Raw genomic sequence first — 20,362 nt, 5'->3', positions numbered from 1 at the left:
ACTTCTCATTCATAAAAAAAAAAAAAAAAACAGAGTAAAAGTGTGACCAACTACTCTTATTAGATGGAATACCATTTGGTACGGATTTTTTTTCTCTTTGGTCGAAGATGATGTAGCATGGACATCGTTGCATTCTCCATTCTCCATTTTCGGAATTGAGCTTCAACATATGGCTAATGTAAAATTTGCTTAGTTAATTTTTATGTTTGAAATGGTGGTTTGTTTCTTGGATTCCATGTTAAATTGGCTGATTGGAAGATTAGCGGTAATAGTTATTGAAATGCATGTTGATTGTGTTACTATACACATTGAAATACATGTAAAATTATTCTTTTCACTCAGTAAAAATTATTTTAGTATTTTATTTAATTTCTGCTTTTTTTAATTTTTAATTTGTAATTTTTTTGTCAAACCACTTTTAAAATGGATGTTAACTTTTCTTGACATAGCATACGTGTGGATTATCATATGGATTATAAGTCAAGATTTAATTAATTTTAAAAATTTTAAAAAATATTAAAAACATAATTTTCATATTTTAATCATTTTATTTTTGAAAATTTTTATCATATGGATTATCATACGTGTGGATTATCACATGAATTGCATACGCATGGTTAGTCACTAACTCAGGATTTAGGTAAATTACACCATAAACGTCAACTGCTTCGTGGAATCCAGTCAAATGTATCGTTCTACCAATGAATACATATATGTCTCTACCCGTGGAGTCAACTGCTTCGATAGCCAAGACTAGCCATTCTCCAATTTAATTTTTTTCGTTTATGTTTTTTTAACTTTCATTTTTTTTCTCTTTATTTTCCATTCTCTCCTGTTTTCCTAATATTTAAATTGCCCAAAATGAAAAAAAATATAGGGATCAATTATAGAATTTAACCTAAAATTTTCGTTTGAAATGATGATTTAACGTGCTACATCAGTTTACTGTTACATCGTTAATGACAATTAATGGCTCAATGACTAAGATGTTATAACGCGATAACATAAGTGACTAAAATGTAATATTTTAAACATAAGTGACTAAAATATAATCTAAAAAAATAAAATGACTATTTTAATGGTTTACTAAAAGAATAACATTTAAGATCAATGCTTTAAAAAAAAAAAAAACTATTAACTATTTGTATACTTCTGTTTACATTAAAACTAGTGTTTAAAGCATTTAAACATTAAAGATAAAATAAAATAATACTAATTCAACCAATTGAAAATTAGAGAGTGGATGGAACCGATCTTTAGATTGACTTTTAGCATTGGTTGTAGATGATCCGATGATTCAATATTATCAATTTATTTCTATATAAGTAAATTTAAATAAAAAAATATTAATAATTGGCGGATTTGAAAATTTTAAGATTGGATGTTGAATTAAGTTTGAATGAATTAGTTTAAGTTGAAACATGTGTAAATAATTCGTAAGTAAATTTATTGGTTGAGGTAATTTACTTGCTTTTTGTGTAATCATTGGTTGATATATATATATATATATGTTTTTGGTACATAAGAGCTGATTATACAATCTAATTACACCTTTGCCAAGCAATGGCCTCAGACTTGCAGGAGGCTCTACAGTTGTCGAGTTGTCCTTGAAGCTGCTCCTTTGCTAGCTAACGGACTTTGAAAAAAATGAACTGAACTGAATCAAATTTACAAAATCATCTTCTAAGATTCATCCCTACCCGTCAAGTTCCTTTATCCATATAGCTCATGGGTAGCACTTAAATTCTTGTAAATCTCATAAACCAACCTTTGATCAAATTCATAGCTCGAATAACCCAAAGCAACCTTTCGTGCTTTGGGAATCCGTTTCCCTCCGAATTGATTCTCAGCAGTCAAATGCCCCACAGTCCCTGCTAATCTTATCATCATATTCATGTAACCGTTTTTGAGCTTCGTCAAAAGCTTTATCGGCCTCCATCGCAGCTTCGGTATCGCTTTGATCTTCCAAAACCTTCGCGACCTCGCTCCGATCCTCGTGACTTTTACGTTCTTTTTCTTGATCACTTCGCCGCCGTGGAGTCTTTGGTATCGCCGCCTTCTCCAGTATCTCTTCAAGGTACCGGGAACTGATTTCTGAAGAAACTCCATTAAATTGCCCTTTTTAAGGAGTAAATGGAAAGACAGATTTTGAGATTGGGCAATCCGTTGGTAATAGTGAATATATATAGAAAATGGATGAAGAAATGAAAGTCAATTAGTTGTGAGTCAGCAAAGTCGGTTTTTGACAACTGAATTGAATTTTAGAATATGGATAGCTAAACTCAATTTTGTTTGTGTTAATGGAAAATTATTTATTGTTGAATTTGGATTAAAAAAAAAAAAAAAAACCCAAACTATATTGGTATGAACTATGAAAGTTCCATCATCAATACCTACTGGTTTCTTGTGAATGTATAATTGGTTTCTGAAGCTAAAATATTTGTCGCAAATATTTCATGAATTTGAGCCACATTCATTTTATATTTAATAATATAAATTTATATTTAAATTTTATTATCAAAATACATAAATAGTAATATATATATTTTAAATCTTTTTAATATTATTCAAATGAATAGTAAACAATAAAACTTAAATTTTGTTCGATGATTGTGATAATTCTAAAATATAGAGTTATTTTCAATACTTTTAGGCTCATATTTAATGAAAATTCCTAGTGATTTCTAATCAATTTCTATAGTTTCACCTATAATTCTGTTTTACTAAAGTAGTCTTATGAAATTTGCTATTTTTACCAATTGCTATGCTAAACTCACATTTTTCATCTATTAGGTGTTTAATGAAGACAGTGGATAGAAATAATAAAAGTTGACAGATAAAGGCTCAATGCCACAGCAATTGTTGTAGCATTAGTCCAACAGTTTGGGCCTTAAGAATCCACATGCATAGACGCCCACTGAAGCTTTGTTTGGGCCTCATTTCACGTCTAACCTAATGTCAGAAGAGCTTGACAATTTTTGTGACCCAATTAGAGCCCAAATCGTATGCACATGGAAAGGAACGAAGAAAAAAAATCAAAACTAAAAGATACGGTCTTCAACATCCCAAACACATCACTTGATTTAACGAACAAACTTATCGGCTATTGAGAAGTGCATACAGACACTACCTACATGGAGGAAATCAAGGGAATCAAAGCTAAAAATAGCAATGTTGCATTCATCCATTGAGCAGTGGGACACAATTTCCACGAGTAAGAAACAAGAGAGTTTTGGAAATAGCTTAAGAAAGCATTGCTAAGAGCAAAACAAAGGGAGAAAAGAGGAAGAGAATCGTGAAAACATGATTACTTATTGTTACTTCTTTATTTTATTTGTTACTTCTTTCTTGCGTTAAAAACATGATTGCTTATTGTTTTTGTGTTTTCTCTTTAATTACTATGACTTAATCTTGTTGATGCTAGAATGGTTATGCAAATTTAGTTTATATTCAATAAAGTTTTGATAGAGATGTTCCGTGCATTTGGTAGTTGTACTAAGTCAAGTACTATCACAATCATACTTCCTGACACATATACATTATGTTGGTAAGTAATTAAATTAGTAAATTGATATGAGAAAATGGTTATTAATTGAAACAATACGTGATTGACACAATATCAATGGATATTGATGGTATTCCATACTGCATCCAATTGGAGACTTTCTATAATGGTCTTAACGCACATACTAGAATGATTGTGATGTGTTTGCAAATGGAGCCCTTCTTTTGAAATCTTACAATGAGGCTTACTGATACGATGCGCCTCGGAAGAGTCGAGTCGTATTAATGTGCCCGATCGTCGACAAGAAGTTACGCTAGGTTTAATTGAAAGGTTGGATAAGAGAAAGAAGGATATTGGTTTTGGTTCGAATTGGAATAGGTAAGAAGAATTGAAAGTTCAGATTTAGGGTCCGAATAGGTATAAATGAATGAATTGGTTCAATTAGGTAAGGGAAATTGAAGAAATGGGCGTAATGGTATGAAGGGTAAAAACGAAATGGTATTATGAAATGATACGAATTGAATGGCCGGTTTAGGTACAATTTGGTAAATGGAGAAATGGGGTTGAACAAAAAGTGCAAACAAGAACTAATACTGATTTAGTATCGACCCGTTGTTTATAGGCTGTTTTAGTTCGGTTTGGGTATGGTAAAGGAAAACCTCGACCCACTATCTAACAAGATAGGAACCTCGGTATGTTTGAACGCCACACTACGAGTAGTGATAAGTTCGGTTTCGACAAAGGGCAACGGTTGACACAACTAGAACGCTAGGAAGCCAATCGAATCTTTGAACGAAATTTGAGAAAAGTTTTGCCTCACAATTTTGGCAGCATAACATTAACAAAGTCCAAAAGTTTTTTTTTTCAAAGAAAAATAACAAGTATTTATAGCCTAAAGACTAGCTAACCGAATGGACACTTTACATACTTAATAATTAAGTAAAAGTCTCATGAATGCATCTTGAAAATTCTAGAAAGAAGTCTTTTGATGTTCATGACCAGATTCGGCTATGGTGGAGATGTCTTGAAGGTTCTTCATGCTTAAGGAAATGAATCATGAATGAGAGACTCCCTTGGACATTAGCTAGGTTCGGCCAACTTGAATAATTGAGGCAATCAATTCATGTTATTTGGTGAAAAGTTAGGAATTAATTGAGGAGACTTCATAAGCCAAATTAAGTGTGAATGCCAATTCTTGAAGAGTCCATAGGTGTGAACACTTTGAATTGGAAGGCCATGCCATGTGAACGTAATGTGAACAGAATTTTAAGGTTCATGAAGGGAGATGTTCAGCCACATGTAGGAAGTAATGGGAAGCCTCATTTTAGCCGAATAGTCACTTGGAAAATGAAGAAGTAGCACACCATACATGAATGGAAATATTCATGAACCTTGAACACATTGAATGTGGCCATACATGCACTTAGTCGAACATGCACCTAGGAGATTCAAAGCTCTTAACCGTCTATGCACCTCCAAAAAGACATGCTGCTTCATGCTTCATATGTCCATTGGGTTGCTACAAGAAAATGTGAACAGAATTAATTCAAGCTAATGTGAACACAAATGTAAACATTAAATTCGGTTATGACAAATTAATTAACATCTATAAACACTTTTAAGACATATTTAATAAAACTAATGTAAACTAAATTTAATATATGGTTTATTAATTAACTAATTAATGAACTTATTAAATAAAAATTTAATAGCAGTCAAATGAAGTCAGAGTAGTCTTCATGAGCTAGAATTCAACTTATGAACTAAAACCGAGCTGGGCTTGGACTCATGAGCTGGTAGTGAGCTGGACCCGAGCTGGGGAACTGGAAGTGAGCTGATTCCAAGCTAATGAGCTGGTTTTGAGTTGAATGGGAAATTGCTTGAGCTGGTGGTGAGCTCGATGAGCTGAGCTGGACTTGCAGGTAGTTGCATGGTGAGTTCAAGGAGCTGGAATCAGCTTTTTCGGAGTGTCCTAATAGCGTTTCATTCCAAAGTTGAGCTACAAAAGCTGTGATAGACTCAAACTTCTTGGCTCGAGCTCGAGTGACAGGACCTTGTGGTAGCACCATAGAATCCTTGCTCAAACTAGCTGAACCATGGGGCACAATCGCATCATTCCCCCCTTTCAAAACGACTTGTCCTCAAGTCGAAATTTGCATTAAAAAGGGTTAAATCTGACACATTAAAAGTAGTGCTGACATTATAATCTCCGGGCAAATCAATTTTATAAGAATTTTCATTTATTCACTCTAAAACTTGAAAAGGACCGTCTCATGAGGCGATAGTTTAGATTTCAATTGGGCGGCGCCATTAAAGATATGAATCCAAACCCATTCTCCGGGTTTAAAAACTACTCATTTTCGTCCTTTGTTAGCATTACGCACATAGGACTCAGTCCTAGCCTCGATATTGGCCCGCACCTTGTTATGTAAATCCTTGACAAAATCCACCTTTTTCTTCACATCTGCATGGACAAACTGATCAGTAGGTAAAGGCAATAAATCTAAAGGAGTCAAGGGATTAAAACCGTAAACAATTTCAAATGGGGAGAATTTAGTCGCTGAATGGACAGAACGATTATACGCAAACTCAATATGAGGTAGACAATCCTCCCACGTCTTCAAATTCTTCCGAATGATGGCCCGAAGCAAGGTAGATAGAACTCTATTGACAACTTTCGTTTGGCCATCGGTTTGGGGGTGGCAGGTGGTCAAAAACAGAAGTTTGGTCCCTAATTTACCCCACAAAGACCTCCAAAAGTGACTTAAAAATTTTGCATCTCAGTCCGACACGATCGTACGAGGAATGCCATGTAGTTTAATGATATCCCTGAAAAACAAGTTCGCAACATGGATGGCATCGTTAGTCTTATTACAGGCAATAAAATGTGACATTTTTGAAAATCTATCAACAATAACAAAAATAGAATCCTTCCCCGTTTTTGTGCACGGAAGTCCGAGAACAAAGTCCATGGAGATGTCAATCCATGGTGCTTCAGGAATGGGCAATGGTGTGTACAAGCTATGGGGTTGAACCTTTGATTTAGCCTTTTTACAGGCTATACACCTTTCGCAAACTCGCTCCATGTCTTTTCGCATCCGCGACCAGTAAAAATGTTTATGGAGAGTGGCAAGCGTCTTATTGACTCCGAAGTGTCCCATAAGCCCGCCAATATGTGCCTCATGCACTAATAGGTCTCGAACAGATCCACAAGGAATGCATGATTTACCTTCTCGGAAAAGATAGCCTTCGTACCTATGAAAATTTCCAAAGGGACCTTTCTCACAAGAAACAAATATCTCTCCAAAATCGGAACCGTTTACATAGGAATCTTTTAATAATGCAAAACCAAGAATCTTAGAATCCAAATATGATAACAGAGTATAACTTCTTGAGCGCGCATCAGCCACGGTATTATCTTTACCTTTCTTATATTTGATGACATACGGAAACGACTCAAAGTATTCAACCCACTTCGCGTGGCGTCGGTTCAACTTATGTTGGCCTTTGATGTACTTCAAGGCTTCGTGATCGGAGTGAATAACGAATTCCTTAGGCCACAAGTAATGTTACCATGTTTCAAGGGCTCGTATAAGCGCGTACATCTCTTTATCATACACCGAATAGTTGAGTACGGCTCCATTGAGTTTTTCACTAAAGTAAGCCACAGGACGTCCGTCTTGTGTCAACACGGCCCCGATTCCAATGCCCGAAGCATCATACTCATTCTCAAAAGTCTTCGAGAAATCTGGAAGGGCAAGCAAAGGAGCGTTAGTGAGACAATCTTTGATTTTTCTAAATGATTTCTCTTGTTCATCGTTCCAAATAAAAGAAGAATTTTTCTTAATAACACTCGTAAGTGGAGCAGCAATAGTGCTAAAATTGGAAACGAATCGTCGGTAGAAACTTGCTAGGCCATGGAAACTTCGAACTTGCGTAATGCTCGTAGGCCTTGGCCAATCTTGTATGGCCTTAATCTTCTCTTGGTCTACCTCGAGACCATCCGCACTAACTACAAATCCTAGAAAAACAGTTTTGTTAGAACAAAAAGAACATTTCTTTAAATTAGCATATAAGCTCTCTTTTCGCAAAACTTCTAAAATATATTTGAGATGACTTACATGTTCTTCCATAGATTTGTCAGAAATCAATATATCGTCAAATATACCACACAAAACTTACCGATGAAAGGCCTTAAGACATGGTTCATTAGTCTCATGAACGTACTTGGAGCGTTGGTAAGGCCAAAAGGCATAACCAACCATTCTTATAGTCTGTGCTTGGTTTTGAATGCCGTTTTCTATTCGTCTCCTTCTCGCATCCGAATTTGGTGGTAGCTACTCTTCAAATTGATTTTTGAGAACACTTTGGCCCCACTAAGCTCATCTAACATGTCATCTAAGCGAGGAATAGGATGACGGTATTTGATCGTTATCTTGTTAACGGCTCGGCAATCCACGCACATGCGCCATGTTCCGTCCTTTTTCGATACCAATAATACAGGAACAGCACAGGGACTTAGGCTCTCGCGAATGTAGCCTTTTTTCATCAGTTCATTGACTTGTCTTTGCAACTTTTTGGTCTCCTCCGGATCGGCTCGGTAAGCAGGTCGATTTGGAATAACCGCTCCCGGCACGAAATCAATTTGATGCTCGATTCCACAAAGTGGTGAAAGACCACTCAGGGCTTCTTCTTGAAAAACGTCTTGAAAATTCTGCAACAAAGACAAAATAGGAGGGGTAGGGTATCTGGTAAATCGTTAGTAGAAATTAATGCTTCTTTGTACAAAAGTACAAGAACAGTTCGATTCATCACCAATGCCTTCCTCACAAAACACTCATTTTCTCGATTTTTTTTCTTTTTATTCTTTTTCTTGGATATTTTTCTTGTCGCTCTCTTTTGTTTTCTTTTTCTTATTTTTCTCTTATTTTATTTTTTTACAACTTTCTTTTTCTTTTTCTCTCATTTGCTCGACAGAAGCTTTTAGCTTGATTTGGTCTTCATACACTTGTTTGGGAGTCAACGGCACCAACGTCACATTCTTTCCCATAAATTTAAATGTATACTGGTTGGTATAATCGTCGTGTTAAACTTGCCTATCAAATTACCACGGTCGGCCAAGTAACAAATGCCCCGCATGCATCGGTACGATGTTACAAAGAACTTCATCCGAATACTTGCCGATGTTGAAAGAGACAAGTACTTGCTTCGTTACCTTAAGCTCTCCTCCGTCATTGAACCATTAAAGTTTGTAAGGACTCGGATGCTTAGTTGTGGGCAGACCAAGCTTTTCAACCATCATCATACTTGCTATGTTGGTGCAACTGCCTCCATCGATGATGACACTACATACTTTACCTCTGACTTGACATCGGGTGTGGAAGATGTTCTCTCGTTGGAGACCATTGTCTGCACCTTAGAGACTTAGACTTCGCTTTACCACTAGTAGTTCTCCTTCCATAAATTGTTCTAAGGCCTCCTTGACTTCAGAAGTCGATTCAGACTCTTTCTCTTCTTCATCCTCCGTTTCGATCTTGCCATCAGCCCTCAACACCATGGTCCTTCGGTTAGGACATTGACTTGCTATGTGGCCCCTCCCGAGGTACTTAAAGCACTTGATGTCCCGATTTCAATTGAAGGACGATTCGGGTGCCTTGCCTTTGTTCACTTCGGTGGTATACTTATTGGTTTTTGGAGGAGCCGTGAACTCCTTTCCTCGGGAATTGGAAACACCTTTACTAGTTTTTTGGCCTTATTTGAGAGTGTTGGAAGTGGTAAATCCTTGACTCGGTCCCTTTCGTTTGAGTTGCTTTTCTACCTTGATGGCCATATGGACCATGTCAACCATTTCAAGGTAGTGTTGTAATTCAACAACATTTGCAATATCCCAATTTAAACCAGCCAAGAATTGCGCCATCGTTGCTTCAGGGTCTTCTTGCACGTCTGCACGAATCATTGCAATTTTCATCTCTTTAAAGTAGTCCTCGACACTTTTGGTCCCTTGCGTTAGATTTTAGAGTTTTTGGTGTAACTCCCGGTGGTAATATGTGGGAATAAAGCGTCGCCTCATGGTCGTCTTCATTTCGGCCCATGTGGAAATAGGACATTCTCCGTTACACTTTTGGTTAGTAGTTAATTGATCCCACCAAATCATGGTGTAGTCCGAGAACTCTATCGCTGCTAGTTTCACCTTTTTTTTCTTAAAATAGTTATGATATTCGAACACCAACTCTATCTTTTTCTCCCATTCAAGATAGGCTTCCGGATCTGATCTACCTTGAAACGGTGGAATAGACAGTTTAATGTTCTTAAGATCATCATCTTCGCGTCTTCGATCTCGTTGTCGGTGTTGTCTACGTCGATCACTAGCATTAGACTCTTGTTCGCTTTCAAGATCACTAAGTTCGTTTGCTTCATCGTCTTGGAACCTTCGTCTTCCCCGATTTTGATTTGGCCTCTCCCGCCTTTATTTAGCCGCCTCGGGAGTTCTTTCACGTTGGCCAATTTGTTTCAACTTGGAATAATCGATCTTCGATTGGGTTGAGCCTTCGATCTAGGAGTCGCTCCATTTCTCGTAATAAAGCTTGCATATTTAAGTCGGGGATGTTGCGAAAGGGTTGTCTTGCTGGACGGTCTTCCATATTGTGATCAGAATCTTGTGACATTTAAACTATAGTCAAATAAACCTCACCACAAAACCTCACAATCACTCAGAAAGGAAAAGAAAGATGATTCACTCACACTCATGTTTACGCTCGAGGATAGGCTTTTACCTCCGCTCTATTGCGCTCACAACTCTCGTGCCTTTTACCTCTCGTAACTTTTCTCGTGATTTCGTAGCAGATTCGGTAAGGCTTAGTCCTTGGTCTAGGTGGTCGGCTCAAAAAGGTAACAAGTGATTGATGTATTCGGTTTAAGGTAGGCTGAAAGAGTAGGGAATTGGGTTAAAAGTGTGGCGTATATGTTGAAACCCCTTTTTTAGAAACGATGGGGGTCGACTTTTTGGAAAACAAAACATGGAGTCGCCATCGATCTTTTGTTTTGGTGTGATCAGATCACCTAAAAATGAGGTTAGTTTAATAAAACATTTTTGGTTTATTAAAACAATGATTTTGGTCTACGAACTTTTGAGAAAACGGGTTCGGGAGTCGGTTACACATGAGAAAGGATTAGCGCCCTCACTACGCCCAAAATTGGTATCGAATCGATTAAATATTGTCCTTATGTCTAAAATTAAGAAGTTTTTGAAATGTGGTTCTTTTTTATAACGGTTGAATAACCCAAGTTGATTGCCAAAAATCTTCTTGTTTCGGCATCCGAAAATTTATAATTTGAAAATCTCGAAAGGATGTTCAACTACCTAGTCCAACGAAAGATCGAAACCCAGCACAGTAGGGCACAATTCTTCGAATTCCCAAACATTGATCATTGCCTCACTTTAGAAAATACGAGTGAAATTCCAGAGAGGTATCCGATTATTTTGGACAGACGGGAGATTGTAACCCAGCACGATAGGGCACTATTCCCCAAACTGCCAGACATCGAACACTTCTTTCATTTTAAAGGGTTTTTAGAAAACGTGAATGAAACTTCGAAGGGATCTTCGATTGTTTAGGACAAATAAAAAATCGCAGCCCAGCACGATAGGGCACGATTCTCAAATCGCCAAACATCGAACATCCTTTGTTTTGAAAGTTTTTTTTTTTATAAACATGAGTGAAAACTTGAAGGAATATTTGGTTGTTTTGAGCGAACGAGAATCACAACCCAGCACTATAGGGCATGATTCCCGAATTGTCAAAAGCCAAATATTGCCTTTGTTTTAAATAATTTTTAGAAGATATGAATGAAATCTTGAAGGAACACTCGATTATTTTGGGCAAACGCGAAATTGCAACCCAACACGTTAGGGCACGATTCCGCGAATTACTAAATATCGAATGTCTTCTTCGTTAGGAAGAATTTTAAAATACATGAATGAAATTTTGAAGTGATATTCGATTATTTTGAGCAAATGCGAAATTGCAACCCAACACGTTAGGGCACGATTCCTCGAATTGCTGAACATCGAATCTCGTCTTCGTTTTGAAGAATTTTTGAATGAATGATCATAAAGCTAGCTTAAGACGTATTAAATCGGTTTGAAATAAGATGAAATTAATTATAAAGATTTGCATTTTATAAAACCACATTTTGAAAATCTAATGGAAAACGATGAATGGGGTAATATGCACATACGAGATACAATGCTTAACGAATGAGGATATTAATCAACTAGCAGAACAAGCAATCAAATATAATTAAATTAGAAATATAGCTCAACTTCAATCATGCATGGAGAACAATTAATCACGACAATAATGGATAAATAAAATACAACGACAACAAACATGGCATGGTAAAATCATTAAAGGCGCAAAACAAAATGCGAACCGAAAAAGCAATATGGTATGATCAATGCATGATATACGAAATAAGATAAGAATAAAGAGAGTGTCGTATGGAACTAATTTAAAATAATAATAAACACATAGTACATAATACATGAATGAATGGATTAAGAAAATTAGAGATATATATACTTGTTTATTAAAATATATGAAGTGAAATGAATATCTTGATCGAACAATATGCCAAACATTAAACATATTGGTTTGAAAATGACAATATATATATAAAAGATTTTAAAATTAGCACAAAAATATGAAAGGATTGTAAAATGTATAGAAATATAATTTTAGACACATGATAGATTTATTATACATATACATAAGTAAAAAAAATTATGTGTAAAACATAGAAATATATACAGAGTTAAGTTAATCCTATGATAAATTATATGATATCTTAAAGATAGTGCTTATATATATACAAGAAAAATTATATAAAATACATAAATTTAATAATATATGTAGATCAAATGTAGGTATCAATAAGCATATATACGTATAATAATAATTTTAAAGATATATTGTAAGACTACGTTACAAAATGAAAGAATAAATTTAGAAGGAACTATGTGTATAAATAATATAAAGTTAATAATGTATGAAATATGTGAAATAAAATTAACTTTAATACAAAATATATATGTACATGATAGACTAAAAAAATACTCATATGTACAAAGTATTTTTTTATGAAATATCTATTCAAAAAAATATTGTAAAGTACTACGATAGAAAGGAAATCATTATGAAAATCTAAGATGTGTGCATGCGTATGTATACATAAAAAAATAAAGGATTGAAAAAGGAAATGAGCTATACAAGTCAAAGAAATCTAATTAAAATGCAATTAAAATGGGTGGGCTAATTTATAAATAAAATAATGAACAAGAGGACTAAAGCGCGAAGTGCGCTAATGCACCAGGACTGAGACTGGAAATAGCCCAACTCTCAAAACACAGTGTTTGTGCGTGGATCAGTTTGCAACCCTGTGCAAATTACAAGTCCCAATTAAAAAAAAGGCGAGGCGCATAAGGCTCAATCGAAGACCCGCGTGAACATGGAGGGCCTAGCGGGAAAATTTCCCATTCTGCATGAAAAGGCGCGGATCCGGGTCACAATCCGAGTTGACGTGAGGACTCTAAATGACCCAAACGGCGCCGTTTTCCATGGCAGATTAGTATAAACCCTTCCTTCACTTTTCCTTTCTCACCAAACGCAGCCAACACTTTACCCCTTATTTGCAGCCCCCCAAAAAAGATCTGTTAGGGTTCCTCCCACAACCGCCGATCCACCATTTCAATTGGTGGCCAGCGACGTGCGAGCAATGACCAGATCCCTCCGAACGGCGGTACCACGCGAAGGACCAGGTATGCTACCCTATTTTTTCTTTTTCTTTTCTTAAAAATCTAGATCTAATACCGTTCTAAAAAGGACGATGAAATCGAATAAAAAACTTAATATCATCCGACCCTCATCCGTATCTCAATATTTCTAAGACATTCGGGATTTCATCGGTGTTGTTCCAAACGTTTCTTTCTTTATGCTAAAATCATAAGGTAACGAGAAGGAAGACAAATGGATAGACAGACTTGAAAATCACCTTTTTTTTTGTATTGCTTCTGTATATTACGTCTGTTTTTTTGCTTTGTATTCGTAACCTTTACAACAATTACAGATCCTGGCTTTATAGCCGAAAAAGAAGAAATAAAAAGAATTACACATTTGTTCTTTGTTTTTTTTCTACTCTATGTTGCTGTTGCGTTTGTCTTGTTCACAGGTACGGAGCAAGGCGCGTGTACGGGGGTCGTGTTGGCGCTTGGCGTGGGTGTACGAGGGCTGTTGACGTGAAGGTACGAGCGTACGGCTCTGGGGCTGGGGCTCGTCTGTGGTTGCGGCGCGAAAGTGATGAGGAAGCTCTAGGGTTTCCTTTCCCAGAATACTGGGCCTAACAGGCTAGTAATTGATATTGGGCTGTAGGGCATTAGTTATTGGGTCATTGGTTATGTAACTGGGCTTATTATTGGCCATATAATTAGACTGTTATAAAACTTGGGTTTTAAATTTATTTATTTATTGATTTATCTTATATTTTGTTTTGGGTTTTTTTTTGTTTGTTTGGGTTGGGCAAATTTGGCCCACTACAGTGTATATGATTAGGGATAGTAGAATAGAAGATGGATCGGGACTGAATTACAATAGAACAAGTTTTCACTTCATTTTTTTTAACTTGTATAACTTTTTTTTTTGTCTGTATAAGCAAACTAAATACAATAGGAACACTTCTGTACGCGATTTTTTTTTCTCTTTGGCTACGTAGATTTTTGTTTTTGTAGTAACAGCAACAAACTAATCAAAATGAGAAAACTTCGGTATACGAAATTTTTTTTTCTATACTCTTTTTTTTTTGAATCCTACTTACTTGCGTACAGTTGGACTAGCTTTGGGATGATTTCGTTGCACGAACTTCTCGTTTTAGTAGCTCTAATACCAGATGATACGATCCGCCTCGGAAGAGTCGAGTCGTATTAGTGTGCCCGATCGTCGACAAGAAATTACGCTAGGTTTAATTGAAAGGTTGGATAAGAGAAAGAAGGATATTGGTTTTGGTTCGAATTGGAATAGGTAAGAAGAATTGAAAGTTCAGATTTAGGGTCCGAATAGGTATAAATGAATGAATTGGTTCAATTAGGTAAGGGAAATTGAAGAAATGGGCGTAATGGTATGAAGGGTAAGAACGAAATGGTATTATGAAATGATACGAATTGAATGGCCGGTTTAGGTACAATTTGGTAAATGGAGAAATGGGGTTGAAAAAAAAGTGCAAACAAGAACTAATACTGATTTAGTATCGACCCGTTGTTTATAGGCTGTTTTAGTTCGGTTTGGGTATGGTAAAGGAAAACCTCGACCCACTATCTAACAAGATAGGAACCTCGGTATGTTTGAACGCCACACTACGAGTAGTGATAAGTTCGGTTTCGACAAAGAACAGCAGTTGACACAACTAGAACGCCAGAAGCCAATCGAATCTTTGAACGAAATTTGAGAAAAGTTTTGCCTCACAATTTTGGCAGCATAACATTAACAAAGTCCAAAAGTTTTTTTTTTCAAAGAAAAATAACAAGTATTTATAGCCTAAAGACTAGCTAACCGAATGGACACTTTACATACTTAATAATTAAGTAAAAGTCTCATGAATGCATCTTGAAAATTCTAGAAAGAAGTCTTTTGATGTTCATGACCAGATTCGGCTATGGTGGAGATGTCTTGAAGGTTCTTCATGCTTAAGGAAATGAATCATGAATGAGAGACTCCCTTGGACATTAGCTAGGTTCGGCCAACTTGAATAATTGAGGCAATCAATTCATGTTATTTGGTGAAAAGTTGGGAATTAATTGAGGAGACTTCATGAGCCAAATTAAGTGTAAATGTTGATTCTTGAAGAGTCCATAGGTGTGAACACTTTGAATTGAAAGGCCATGCCATGTGAACGTAATGTGAACGGAATTTTAAGGTTCATGAAGGGAGATGTTCGGCCACATGTAGGAAGTAATGGGAAGCCTCATTTTAGCCGAATAGTCACTTGGAAAATGAAGAAGTAGCACACCATACATGAATGGAAACATTCATGAACCTTGAACACATTGAATGTGGACATACATGCACTTAGCCGAACATGCACCTAGGAGATTTAAAGCTCTTAACCGTCCATGCACCTCCAAAAAGACATGTTGCTTCATGCTCCATATGTCCATTGAGTTGCTACAAGAAAATGTGAATAGAATTAATTCAAGCTAATGTGAACACAAATGTAAACATTAAATTCGGTTATGACAAATTAATTAACATCAATAAACACTTTTAAGACATATTTAATAAAACTAATGTGAACTAAATTTAATATATGGTTTATTAATTGACTAATTAATGAACTTATTAAATAAAAATTTAATAGCAGTCAAATGAAGTCAGAGTAGTCTTCATGAGCTAGAATTCAACTCATGAACTAAAACCGAGCTGGGCTTGGACTCATGAGTTGGTAGTGAGCTGGACCCGAGCTGGGGAACTGGAAGTGAGCTGATTCCAAGCTAGTGGGCTGGTTTTGAGTTGAATGGGAACTTGCTTGAGCTAGTGGTGAGCTCGATGAGCTGAGCTGGGCTTGCAGGTAGTTGTATGGTGAGTTCAAGGAGCTGGAATCAGCTTTCTCGGAGTGTCCTAATAGCGTTTCATTCCAAAGTTGAGCTATAAAAGCTATGATAGACTCCTTAAACTTCTTGGCTCGAGCTCGAGTGACAGGACCTTGTGGTAGCACCATAGAATCCTTGCTCGAACTAGCTGAACCATGGGGCGCGATCGCATCACTTACGAAATTCTTGAAAGAATTTCCAACAACAATTATCAGTGGCCAACCAACCGAATAGACATACGAAGAAGAGTGGCAAGTGCACATGAAGTGGATGCACTTTCATCATTGGTAGCTCATGTATCTTCTATGACTTCTATGCTTAAGAACATAACTATTAATGGTTTCAATGCTAACATAACAGGTCAGCAGTTAAGCTAGTTTAAGAATATTTCCTATGTTTATTGTAGAGATGGCCATATGTTCAAAAACTGCCCATCAAACCCAGAATCCATCTATTACATGGGTAACCAAAATCAGAATAGCAGTCAAATTTTTACAACCCTTCATAGAAAAATCATTTGAATTTCTTATGGAGTAACCAAGAGTCTGGTCCTAGCAATTCTTATATGCAATCCCAGCCAAATTATCCGCTAGGGTTTTCTCAGTAAGTTTAGAAACCTCCGTCAGTTGACTCTTTAAGTAATCTTGAGAATTTGATGAAAGCATACACAACAAAGAATGATGCATTGATTCAAAGCCAAATAACAACATTAAATAACTTGGAGAATCAGATAGACAACTAGTTAATGAACTTCAAAGCAAACCCCAAGGTGCTTTGTTGAGCGATACTACAAATTTGAGAAGAGCGAGAAAAGAGCATTGCTAAGCTGCCATCTTAAGGAGTGGAAGGGCATTGGAACCCGAAGTTTTTGAGGCTAAAAATGAGCTTGTTGTTGCTCAGAATCAAGAGGAAGTTCAACCAAATGTTGAAATTCCCGTAATGTAGAAGCCTGCCCCTATGACCCCTGTCGAAACACAAGCATAACAGAATAACCCTAAAGGTTCAATGCCTACAACAAATACGGAGGCACTATCACCTTATAAAAGCTACCCGATTAAGGTTAAAGTTCCACCACCTCCTTATCTATAGAGGTTCCATAAGTAGAAGCGAGAGGCACAATTTAAGAAATTCTTATATGTGCTTAAACAGCTACATATCAACATCCCTCTTTTGGAAGCTCTAGAGCAAATGTTGAATTATGCTAAATTCATAAAGGACATCCTTTCTAATAATAGGAGGTTGAGGGAATTTGAGACAGTAGCTTTGACACAAGAATGCATTGCAAGACAAACTACTACTGAAAATGAAAGATCCAAAAAGTTTTACCATACCATGCTACATTTGAGACTCTTATTGTGGATTAGATTTATGTAATTTGAGAGTGAGTATAAACTTGATGCCCATGTTTGCGTTTAAGTGATTGGGGTATTGGTGAGGTTACATCGACAACGGTTGCAATACAATTGGCAGATAGATCGATAACACATTCTGAGGGGAAAATTGAAGATGTTATGGTACATGCTAAAAAAATTATTTTTCCTGCTGATTTTCTTATTTTAAATTTTGAAGCAAATAAAAACATCCCTATTATCTTAGAAAAACCTTTCTTGGCAACTGGGAAATCATTGATAGATGTCCAAAAAAAGGAACTCACCATGTGAGTTCAAGACGATTAGGTAACCTTTAATGTATTCAAATCCATGAGGTATCCTAATGAAGGTAATTAATGTTTTGATATGTCCGAGATAGGGTATTAGTCGCTACAGAATGGGACTTAATTTGCAAAACGATCTGTTAGAGCGTATTTAGCATCGGTAGACAATGAAGCTTCACATGGATATCGCGAACTTTCGACAATTAGAAGGGGAATTGCTTTATGAGGCATGAGAGCGCTTTAAACTCATACTCTATAAGTGTCCATACCGCGGCCTACAAGATTGGCTACAACTCTAAGTTTTTTATAATGGGCTAGATGGAAATTTAAACTCTAATATTAACAGTACGTCCGCAGGGGCGTTCATGTCAAAGACATATGTTGAAGCTTGCCAACTCATTGAAGATATGGCAATGAACTCATATATGTGGCCAATTATGTAGTTCACATATAGAGTCTAGAAATTGATCACGAATGCGGTAGATAGCGAGAACAAGTACCAACAAGTTCTCGAATGGCTTAATCAACTTTAGATGAGTTTGGCAAAGGCACAAGTTCCAAATTAACCACTTCTTACTCATTCTAATGCCGGAACCAATGGTGAGGACACAATATGGGGAAATCACAATGAGAGTAGCCAAATGGAGGTTAATTATGTGAGGAATAGAGGATACAACCCTTATTCAAACACCAATAACCCGGGGTGGCGTGACCATCTTAACCTCAAGTGGGGAGGGAACCAAAGAGGTCCCTCTAATCAAGAATCCCAAAACCTTAATCCTTCAAGACCCAATGCGTCATACCAACCTCTATTATCATTTAGGGCCACCCAAGATTTGGAGAGAAAATCAACCTTTAATAGCGACTCATCACTATTAATTAGGGTTAACAAAGTAGAAGAAGGTATACATGTGATGCAAGACGATGTGCGTCAACTAGATCAAAATTTTCAATTATTGCAAAATAATTTAGCTTTTAATATGCCTAAAAATATTAAACGGAATCCAAATCAAGAAGGGATAATACATGGAAAATCTATCACCCTCAAATCAGGGGTTGTGGTAAAAGAGCAATTCCACGGGTGAGATGCAAAAGAGTTTCAGGAATAGCTTGAGAAAGCATTGCTAAGGGCAAAGCAAAGGGAGAAACGAGGAGAAGAATCGTGAACCACCGCGGAAAACCACCGAAAATCACCTTACAATTTCTTCTTTCTTTTATTTGTTACTTTGTTCTTAAATTGAAAACATGATTGCTTATTTTTTTTTGTTTTCTCTTTAATTACTATGACTTAATCTTGTTGATGCTACAATGTTTATGCAACTTTAGTTTATATTCAATGAAGTTTTGGTAGAGATATCTTGTGCATTTGGTAGTTTTACTTAGTCAAGTACTAACATGATCATACTTCTTGACACATACTTGATGTTGGTAAGTAATTGAATTAGTAAATCGATTTGAAAATATAGTTATTAATTGACACAATACTTGATTGGTGCTTGTTTAATCATGTGTAATGGTATCGAGGGATATTTACTACCTTGCATAACCCTAGGATTAATGTGGTTAAACTTGTTTCAGTATAGACATATCACTATTACCTCACTTAATTCTTAAGAATGATGCCTGGAAAGGTAATCTTAAAGTTAGTCTCGACATAAACATATGCGAAGAGACTAAGAGGTTAAGCTTATGACTTTGAGAGAAGTCGAGCACTCATAAAATCGGGGTTAGTAAATCACCAATTATTAGTAAATCACCAATTATGCCACGATCAACCCATAACATTCTTTATCATTGTTTTAATAAATATAGGTTAAAGAGGATTAACTATTCTAGTACTTCATGTCATTGTATTTAACGCTTGCTACTTGCTTATTATTTTGTGTTGTTAAGTTGTGCATTCATCTAGGTTAAATTTAGTTTAGTTAATTAGCACATTTCTTAACCATATTTTTATTGTTTGCCAAATTGATAATTAAATTTTTCAATTTTTGGTTGCACGCACAATCCTTGTGAAGATGGTACTATACTCACTACTTGATTACTTGTTACGATTGTGTACAGTTGCACATTATTCACATAGATTATTATTAATATACACATTCTGCAACAAATTTTCAAGTTAAGTTCAAAATGTTTAAGCTATTTAGCAAATTGCAATTGAATTTTTTTTCCTTTTAATCAATATTGAAAATTTCTATTCAAACATGAGAAAAAATATAAATAATCAAAACTTGGACTATGATAATCGAGTTTTTTTATCAAATAATAATAATGAGTTTTTTTGTCGATTGAGTCTTAGCTCAGTTAACATTGGTATTGTTATCAGTGCAGAAGGATGTGATTTCAAGTGCGCTAAAGTGCATTATTCTCGTATTTAAGGATTGGAGAAGGACTAAAAATAATTCTAAGCATTGCATCAAAAAATTATATAAAAGGAAGTAAATAAAAAAATTTAAACTTTAAAAATAAAACTCTATTTAACTCATAATGAGCTTTAAACTTTAAATTTAAGCCAACTCAAACTCATTTAAAACCCAATCTTACCATTCCACTTTGAAAGTTT

The 20,362-nt window shown here is 35.9% G+C and overlaps 1 protein-coding gene across 1 annotated transcript; it reads right to left on the bottom strand.

Annotated features, from left to right (window-relative positions):
* Nucleotides 1-1,430: 1,430 nt before the first annotated feature.
* On the bottom strand, nucleotides 1,431-2,295 carry LOC108452607 (uncharacterized). The gene has a single exon (XM_017750406.2). It carries the CDS (start codon nucleotides 2,107-2,109, stop codon nucleotides 1,714-1,716), a length of 396 nt encoding a protein of 131 aa, XP_017605895.1. The 5' UTR covers nucleotides 2,110-2,295; the 3' UTR covers nucleotides 1,431-1,713.
* Between the last annotated feature and the right edge of the window lie 18,067 nt (nucleotides 2,296-20,362).

Source organism: Gossypium arboreum, chromosome 11, assembly GCF_025698485.1.
Source record: "Gossypium arboreum isolate Shixiya-1 chromosome 11, ASM2569848v2, whole genome shotgun sequence".
Taxonomy (NCBI): Eukaryota; Viridiplantae; Streptophyta; class Magnoliopsida; order Malvales; family Malvaceae; genus Gossypium; species Gossypium arboreum.
The sequence above is the reverse complement of the archived record's forward strand: the minus strand, read 5'-3'. Positions and strand labels throughout refer to the sequence as shown.

Bases quoted from the DNA above. Each gene is read 5' to 3' on its own strand.
- LOC108452607 (XM_017750406.2), bottom strand. From the start codon at position 2,109: ATGGAGTTTCTTCAGAAATCAGTTCCCGGTACCTTGAAGAGATACTGG.